Genomic DNA, 9,284 nt, shown 5'->3' on the forward strand with positions numbered 1-9,284 from the left:
GAGGGGGTCTGTAACAATCCTCTATTGGAGCTGGAAATCTGAATAATTAGGTTTGATCGTAGCAGCATAAGGGCTGCAACGACATTTTGACATTTATTTTAAAAAGCAAATGCATAATGTGATAAATTTGTGTCTTACATGGGACACAGAGGCATCCCCCCCCCGCCGGCTCATAAGAGGCGATTGTTCTCTCGAACAGTCAAAAACAGTTGAGAGTCCTGAGGGTGTTTTTCAGGGTCCCCTGGGGATCTGTTTCAGCACCATATGCTCTCTTCTGCTGTTGAACCTCTCTCACACCAACTGTTGCACTGCACTGACCTTTAACCTCAGAATTCACAAGCGTAGTCGCAAACCCACAGCTGATGTATTTGGTCAGATAAGTCTTCCTCATGACTGATCGCCTTCCCTCCCCTCAATGTTGTCGGCCTGTCAGCATAAAATCCGACCACACATTCACGATGTGTAATATCTGAATGGTACATGGACTGGTTCTTTTTTTTCCTACTGTAATTCAGCACTCAAAGGTGCTTTATGCAACTTTCCTCTTACACCCACTCACACCTGTTCATGCAAGAACTTTTTCTTTCTTTTTTTCCCTGTACAAGTGCTTCCAATATTCACACACATTCATACTCTGATGGATGCATTGGAGAGAAACCTAGGGTTAGTATCTTGCCCAAGGACAAAGTCTTAAGACTCAGCTTTTGATTCACGGTTGTTAATTGTATGTACACTGATCTCATTACTGGAAATATCTGACTAAAAATATACATTTCCTATGATGCTGTGAGTTTGCATCAGGTACGTTTTGGTTAAATGAAAGCTTTGGGGATTTCTGTGGAGTCCTGTGGTAGACAGAATGGGTGTGTGGGTGTAATTGAATGTGTCTAAATACCTTTGATAACATCTTAAAGGTGTGTTTGGGTAAGAAGCATACATTTATGGACTTAACTGTCTGAAACCAGATATGACTGGCTAACAGTCCTACATTAGACAGGCACTGGATTTATCATAACATCCCAGGTTTTGAGCCATTTTTGTGCTAGCTAGCTGATGAAACGGCCTGCTCCAAATTTTCCTTATTTTAAAAATAATTTGACCTCCCTCATCATGTTTTCGTTGAATCTGTTAGTTCACACAAAATAATACTGAGAGGAACAGAAATACCAGACAAAGGGGAGTGAAACTAGCACAAGTGTAGTTGTCTGAGTTTGATTCTAGTGTGATTCATTTGTTTCATTTCAACCTTTAGATCATAACATTGTTAGATCATTTTCCTGTTCCACACCTCCTCTTTCAGAGTTAGGAGGCTTTAGGGTTAGACTATGGCATTTGCAACGACTGGGGAAAGGAGTGCACTATGTCAAAAGATGTCCTCACACAGATATCCCTGCAAGTGTATATGTGTGTGTGCTGTGCCCTGGTGAAGAATCTCAGCATGCACTTGGACCATTTTAGTACCCCCCCCCCCCCCCCCCCCCAAACCTCCACATACTTTGACGCTCCGCTGTCAAACAGTGGCTCAAAGCTTTGATCAGCTCCTCTTCGCATATGTTTCCTCCGACGCTCACACCCAGAGCCTCCAAGCCCCCATACTCCACCGGGGGTTGATAATTGGCCTGCCTCCTCCTCCAGTAATCCAGGATCATCAGACAGTGAACAACGTGCTCAACGTGCGGTTCCCCCACCTAGGTTATTAGCTGTAACCTAATGGTTGTGAAATATGACATGTTATTTACTTTTACGAGTAGAAACAGGTGCAAGTATCTTTATGGCTCTGCGTAAGTATACCTACACTATAATCATTCCAGTCGAAAATATCTTTATAGAAGTCTTGTGTTATATTTGTTTATAATTTCCGCTGCCCTTTCGGCCAGATCACTCGTTAAAAAAAGGCATTTTAATGTCAACGAGACTTTTTAGCAGTATAAATAAAGGATATATAAACATCACTTTGCCAAAAATGGATTTCAGCTGATTGTGGCTCAGAATGACTTGTTGTTGGTGTGATGACAGATATGTTTGACAGATTATGCGCCAGCAAGTCATTTATAGCTGTTTAAATGGGGGAAATCTTTTTTTTTTTTTTTTTGGCAAATACCGGAAATCACTTTCTGGCACAACACCCGACTCTTACTGCATGCGATTATAGGAGGGATGAGGGGAGTTGCCCCTTTGTGAGGACCTCCGACGGTGCGTCTGGGTGACTGGTCCAGACAGGATCTAACACGCATTTGTTAACACGGTCATTGTGACAGAGGTGAGAGCGAAGACACTTTCGGAGAGGTGCGACTGCTTTACGCGCGCGCATGCACGCACTGTATGAATCAATGAAAGTTTAAGTGAAGGACATACTTTTCCTTTTGAATGCACTGGGCTACTTATTCAAGTGTTTGGGTTGCTGTTGTTTTCAGAAACGGTTTGCTTTATCAGTATTTTCAGACACAAACACGTTGACCCAGTTTCTCTCTTCTATTCCAAAGCTGGAGTCACGTCAGACAAAGAAGTTTTCAGTTACGTTATTTTATTTAGAAAAATTCAGACATTTTATTCGCAAGACATTTCTAAACAGCTTTACAACATAAAATGGTCATTCTTAAAGGAACTACTGGTCCGATAAACTAAAGGAACCTCTGAAATGCAATAGAAATATTTATATTAATTGGGGCATCGCCCGACTTCTCAGTTTCTAGAAAGAGCTTTTCTCCTTGTACAAATCCTATTTACACTGAAGTATAGACCAAACAAGAGGGAGAGTCCTGCACTGTTGCCTTTTCTGTGCTTTGTTGGGTGTTGAGAGGGATTGCTTTTTGTTTCTCCAGGTGTAAAGACAAGTCACAAGAGGACTCAAAGCCAGGGTGTTACTACTGAAAAGAACAGGAGGGCTATTTTTCTGAGCCTCCAGCTGAAAGCGTAGCAGAGTGTAGCAGATCCCTCTGATGGCATAAAGGAGAATCCACTTTTAATTTGAAATATATATAAATGTCCAAAGTACTCCAGGAAGGACTTCTGATGAAATGTTCTCTTACATTTTCTGATTCCAAACATTTCCCAGAATTGGGGGAAATCTCTGTAAACTTGTATTCAGTAGTGACTGTGAAGAAAATCCATCTGCACGCCGGTATTCAGAATCACTGCAGAGTTTTGTTGGTGCCTAAATTGGTCTCAAGAGAACAGACTTTAATTATTGGACATCAGTGCCATGAGTTCAGGAGGCCTAAGAAAAAAAATCCATGCATGTAGTCAGCCTTCTTAACCGGTCTTATAGGAGGCCAAAACTGGTACAGCCACAAAATCCTCTTGTATTGTAGGGTGGAATTTTCTCTTTCAGTGGGACGTGCTGTGTCACACCATAAAAATGAAAGCCCATAATCCCCCTTTCAACACATCCCAACTGTATTCCATCCAAACTCCCACCACTACTCTACCAAGGTCTCCACATAGACCAGGGGTAGGTCATGGTGGGCATACTGGGAGGCTCCCTGTTCTCCATGCCCTCTGTAGAGCTCTGGTTGTGATCACTGTCAGTCTCATCCAGGTCAGAGCACAAGTCTTCACTGGACATGGAGGAAGGGGCTGGGGAGAGGGCAGAAGATGACCCGCAGGAGAAACTCCGTTCACCAGGAGAAGTGAGAGAAGCGCAGAGTGCCTCGCTGCCTCCATGCCAAGTGCTGCTGCTGCTGCCCTCAGAAGTGTCCGTGATTAGATCCGTCAGCATGTCCTGCAGGTGGTCCTCATTCAGGGGCATGCACTCCAGGAGATGGTTGAGGAGCTCAGCCGCCACCGTCGCATCTATCCCAGGACAGCTGGACACAAACATGTGGACCTCGTGCATGCACTGGATGTAACCAGCTGCAAACCGCTCGTTGGCTTCTCGGTTTAGTGTCTCTGCCTCTGTGAGAGGAGAGACACGACTGCTCAGCATCCAAAGCATTGATAATACAAGACTGAAGAACTCCTACTTTATTGACTGCAGACACGTGACAGCTAAATGTTTCTCCTTCACTACACTACAATTACTTAACAGCTAAAAATGTTACTTTTCAGCCTTTTATGTGATAAAATATCACTTCCTCTTATAAGATAATTGCAAATTGCTCTAGCTCTACATATAAGCATGTTGATACAAACCTCCGATGGTGACCATTCTGCGGAAAAAGTGTTTTTTTTCTTGTAAAATACTGTATAAGATATTTAGATGAGAGTTAATGGTATAAAACACACGGAAATTGTAATTTAAAAGACCCCACTGAGCTCTTGTTTGCTCATCACTGTTTATATTTTTAAATCAAGCATTTCCTGACTCTTCACATGCTCTTTTATTAGAGCAGGGTGAAAATGTACCCCTGTCTTGCAATAATAATGAGAGTAATTCTATCGATAATGCAATACTCAAGCGTTTTATTATTTGGCACTCTGAGCGCTCAACAAAACAGATCTTTACTCTTTTATAGTTACACGGGCTGGATAAATTTGGGCACACCTTGTTTCCGGTTCTTCAGTATGTCCTCCACCTTTTTCACGGTCAGCTCCAGCACCTCTGCGTTCTCCATCTTGGAATGAAACTGAGGAAAGAAACCAGATGAGCACCACCAAGGCCACAGTTTACGCCTTCATTGTGGCGCAGAGCAAAAGTGAAACTCCAGTGCAGGAGCTGTGTGCGCTCCGTACTCACGTCTGTGTCTGCCAGCAAAGTCCGCAGCTCCTGCAAACTCTCGTTGATGCGAGCTCGCCTCTTCTTCTCCACCAGAGGTTTCCTAGTCTGCGGGAGCACAGAAAGAAAACACTTCAGTGACATGAGGAAAGAAGCACCATTCAAAGTCATAAGCGTCCACCTGTCCGCGGTTGGTGCGCAAAGGCAACCCAGCGTCATTCTTCTCTCACTAAAGCATGTAACTAACTTTGAATCATTGAGGGGTTCCTCTCAAACTAACCATCCCTGCCTCATAACTGTGCACACGCAGCGTTAAAGCGGCGTGACAAGTGCGTCACTGCCAAGTGTCTCTGGACAGTGCCTCCACCGGTCCCCCACCTTTCTATCCGCTTTCTGTATCCCGCAGTAGGACTCATCTTCATCTTTCACATCAAGTCCGAGGCCGTTTGGCCGAGCCGAGGGGGCCATGTTGGTTGGATCGCCGTTACTGTGGCTTCTCCCACCGCTGCTCGTACCTCCTGAGTGGTCCTCGAGGGGCAGCTGGCAAACGGAACCGGTTAGAGGCAGAAAAAAAATCGACAAACTCGTAGGCGAGGCGAGGCGCCCTCTGTTTATTGTGTAATCCTAGTCAGACGTGCTGCTGGCGCTGAGTGGCTGTTGTTAGTATTTATAGGGGCTTATTAACATGTGAATAGGGGCTGTGCTGCTCTCGCTGGGGAACAACAGAGCGCACACGGTCGGAGCCAATGAGCGCTCTCCCCCTTTGTCTGCGGTCAGCCCAGGTCTGCGCCCCGAGGAGCTGGACTGGCTTTAATCAGACAATTTTTTGGGTTAGGGGAACGAACGTTCGTTTTTTGTCCCCCTTTCAGTTAGTTTCAGTGAACTGCTCGCACTTATAATTCATCTGCACAAAACGAATCAGCACAGAGACACAGAGTACAGTGTTAGAATAGTGCTGTTTGTTTTTATTTTCGTTTTTGTTTGACTGTTCATATGTTAGAAGAAGCCTCAAATATATGTTTAACTCAAGACAAAAATGAAATTCTTCAGGCTGTCAAATATAAACCAGTCAGTTACTTATTCAAACCAGCCCAACCAAAATGATTGCAGCACGACGCTGCACCTACACCACATCGAGGCATTTAAACCCTGCCCCCGTCTCTTTTCTGCCCGACCTCTTTTCCTCTTTGCTGGCTTCTGTGTCCGAGCCTCAGCAGATTTACCCGTCTGTTTGGCGGATGTAACGCGATGCCTTCAGTTGGCAGCTGCTGCTGCTGGCGGCCCCTCGGCCAAAACTAAATCAGTTCGGGGAATTAAGGGCCCTTCTCCAAAGAAAGCGACAGGTGTTGGCCTGCGCCTCGTTTGTTCTCCCCGTTGTTGTTGTGACTTCTGATTTGTGCGCAACTGCATTCTCACATTGGCTGCTGTGCAACGTGGACGACTTTTTTTTCTCTCTCTTTTTTATGTGTGTTCAAACACACTGCAATATACACATTTGCACAACTGTGAATAAGTCAAAAGCTGTTCTCATAATACCAATTTTGATGATTTAATTCGCCTGGAATTCGTTGGGGTGCTTTGCTGGTGAGCGTGCATATGGCGCATTGAGAGAATCCTCTGGCCTGGTTATTACATGTTTTGTTTACGTCATTTTTATTCAGATCACCCTCACAGCAGAGCAGAGTGGCTGGGTCAGCGTGCATCTGTGAAAGCTTCCAGGTAAATGCAGGGCTGCGTGCTAAGTTCGTGTTTTACGCGCTGTTTCCATAATTGCGCAGCAGCATTTCCGCTAAGACTGAAGCCCCGTGCCCCGAATGAATGAAGCCCTTCAGACCTTTGAAGTGAAGGGGTTTTTTTTGGCACCTCGCCACCCCCAGATCTCTTGTTCCAGAGAGCTTTAATGGTGTGGACTGTGGAGAGAGCAGCTGTCTCGGCTCGCTTTTGTTGGCGAGCTCCGCCGAGGGACCAGGCGTCCCCCTTTCTGTCTCCCTCTCTCCCTCTCTCTTCAGACCAGCCGCCTGGCTCCATGTGGCGGCCAATCACAGGGACTATAATAGCTGGGGAATGGGACACTCGCACGTTTGCACTTCTCAGAAGCTTATAATGAATTGCATCTTTATTAAAACGTGAATGTATGAGCCATCTCTGACACGTTTGTTTTGCTTCCAGATGGCAACCCCCCCCCCCCACACACACACACACACAACTCGTTTAGATCCTCACTGTATTTATCTGCTTCCCTTATTGTAATGTAGCGAACTCGGAACGAAGCTAATCAAGCTTGGCGACATAGCATGAAGCATAAATAAGCTTGTCCTCTCATCTCACATACGCACTATACAATGCTGGCATCATTTATAATTACAAATCGTGCTAGCCAGACAAACCTGCACACAAGTGATAAGTGTTGGTGGGTACTTATCTATATGTCATATCCTCCCAAATCATCAAATCATAAAGAAACAATCGTTATGACTGAGTTGTTTTCCACAAACATACAGAGTTCAGGTGTATCCGGATAAAGTCAAATGGAACAAATATGTCGAGCAGCTTCCTCCATCTCAGAATAATCCACAGACCTTCTGCAAAGAGGTTTCATTGGAAGCAGTTCTAATAAAGAAACATTAAAAATGACTCTCTTTTCACACTTCTTTTATTGCCATGACCTATTAGAAATGTCTTATATGAGGGGGTGGGGGGGATACCTCAGCAGAATTTGAGTTGCATACTGGAATCTGCTTTGCACAATTAGAGGTGAGACAGGAAACGGTTGTGTTATGATTTGGGTGCACTGACTGTAGTTATAGTCAGTGCAAATATATATATTAGGGTTGAGCAAAAGAAGCTCAGCTCTAATATATATTACTCACAAAGTTGTTTTAGCTCATGTTAGCTCATGTTGTCTATTGGCATGCTGTATAAAATGTAAATAAAAACAGCATGCAATGATTTGCGAATCTCATAAACTCACATTTGATTCACAAAAGAATCTAAAAATCATATCCAATATTTAAACTGAGAAAATGTACAATTTTAAGAGAAAAAAAAAAGAAAAGCTTGTTTTCAATTTGATGCAACATTATGTAGAAATGTTGGGACGGAATCATGTTTACTACTGTGTAGCATCCCTCTGCTTTTAACAACAGTCTGTAAGCATCTGGGAACTGAGGAAAGGCAGCTGTGGGACTTTTGGGAGAGAAATATCTCATTCTTGTCCGATTCTAACTGCAGTCCAGGGTCTTATTTGTCATCATTTTTTCCCTTTTATCATGCTTCAAATGTCTGCTCATCCCCTTGACTTGCTGTTGTAATAAGTGCAGTTGCGGTTTAGCGTTCTCTTGCTGAAAAATGAACAGCCTATCAGGAAAAAGAGGGTATCTGGATGAGAGCATGTGTTGCTCTAAAATCTGTATATAACTTGAGATGTGCAAGTTTGTCATCCACCTAATGCACTTCCATACCATCAGAGATTTTGAACTGAAAACTGACAACAAGCTGGATGGTCCGTCTCCTCTTTAGTCCAGATGACACAAGAATTTGAGATTTTTATTTGTTTGATCACAGAACAGTTTTCTACTTTACCTCGGTGGATTTTAGATAAACCTTGGCTCAGAGAAGATGGCAGAGTTTTCTGATCATGATCAGGAATGGCTTCTCTTTTGCACCATAGAGCTTTAACCTGAATTTGTGGATGGCACTGTGAATTTTACTCATAGATAGTAATTCCTGGAAGTTTTCTAAGGCCCTTGCACTTATTTCCATGATTTAATGCTATGCTTTATGAGGGCCTGAAGATCCAGTATTGATTTTGGGCCTTGTCTAATGCGCACATTTCTACACATTCTCTTCATGACATGATGTAGATGTAGATCATTACATATTTGAAATGATTGCAATTTTATATTCAAGAACTCTGAAAATGTTCCCCGATATGCAGAGGCAGTTTTTACAGATTGGTGGAACTCTGCCTCTCAAAGATGCTCTTTTTCTACCCAGTCATGTTACTGGCCCGCTAACCTAATGATTTCACATGTTTTTCCAGCTCTTTAGTGTTAGTGCCACTTACTTTTCTTTTTTACTTTACCCTTTTTTTAAAGATGACTGTCATAAAGTTCAAAACAAGTTAATATTTGTCGATAAAATTTCTCTGTTTAAGCATTTGATATATTTTCTAAGCTCTATTGTGAATAAGATTAGGGGGCAGATCACTGCATTCTATTTTTATTTACATTTTATGCAGCATGCCAGATTTTATGATATCCGGTTTGTAGATTTGTTGGTCCCAGGGTGTTCATGTTAGACATATTAGCTTACTGGGGTAGTGGAAATGAAATTTTGACATCTGTTCTCACCCCTTTATGAAAAGTCCAAATATTAGCTGCTTCTCTGTTCTGCTTAATCAGCTAAACTACAACTGAGCATAAGGATATGAGTCTATGTAGTACTTAAGTGTTTTCTTTCTGACTTTGACACGTTTCGATTAGGCAGTTGAGTTTAGCACTTATTTGACTTGTTTCATGTCCATTACATGACAATAGTCCATCCATGAATCCATTTTCCTAGTTTATCGCATCCAGGGCCACAAGAGGGCTGGAACCTGTCACAGTCGAATGCTGTATAATCCCTAAAA

General features: G+C 43.1%; 1 protein-coding gene across 1 annotated transcript; it reads right to left on the reverse strand.

Annotated features, from left to right (window-relative positions):
- Window positions 1-3,148: 3,148 nt before the first annotated feature.
- On the reverse strand, window positions 3,149-5,414 carry her13 (hairy-related 13). Its single transcript, XM_086260819.1, has 4 exons — window positions 5,033-5,414; window positions 4,676-4,762; window positions 4,484-4,565; window positions 3,149-3,894 (listed from the first exon to the last, which is right to left on the reverse strand). Exons 1-4 carry the CDS (start codon window positions 5,120-5,122, stop codon window positions 3,425-3,427), a joined length of 729 nt encoding a protein of 242 aa, XP_086116945.1. The 5' UTR covers window positions 5,123-5,414; the 3' UTR covers window positions 3,149-3,424.
- Window positions 5,415-9,284: the final 3,870 nt, after the last annotated feature.

The sequence above is a fragment of the Aulonocara sp. 'chitande type north' Nkhata Bay genome, linkage group LG14 (assembly GCF_057382095.1).
Source record: "Aulonocara sp. 'chitande type north' Nkhata Bay isolate Kocher_YH1m ecotype deep benthic linkage group LG14, A_spYH_male_GT1.1, whole genome shotgun sequence".
Classification (NCBI taxonomy): domain Eukaryota; kingdom Metazoa; phylum Chordata; class Actinopteri; order Cichliformes; family Cichlidae; genus Aulonocara; species Aulonocara sp. 'chitande type north' Nkhata Bay.

Excerpts from the sequence above, each read along its gene's own strand:
- her13 (XM_086260819.1), bottom strand. The coding sequence starts at position 5,122 with ATGGCCCCCTCGGCTCGGCCAAACGGCCTCGGACTTGATGTGAAAGAT. Across the intron at positions 4,566-4,675 it reads CTTTGCTGGCAGACACAGAC|TTTCATTCCAAGATGGAGAA; the intron begins GTGAGTACGGAG and ends TTCTTTCCTCAG. Across the intron at positions 3,895-4,483 it reads ACTGAAGAACCGGAAACAAG|AGGCAGAGACACTAAACCGA; the intron begins GTGTGCCCAAAT and ends CTCCTCTCACAG.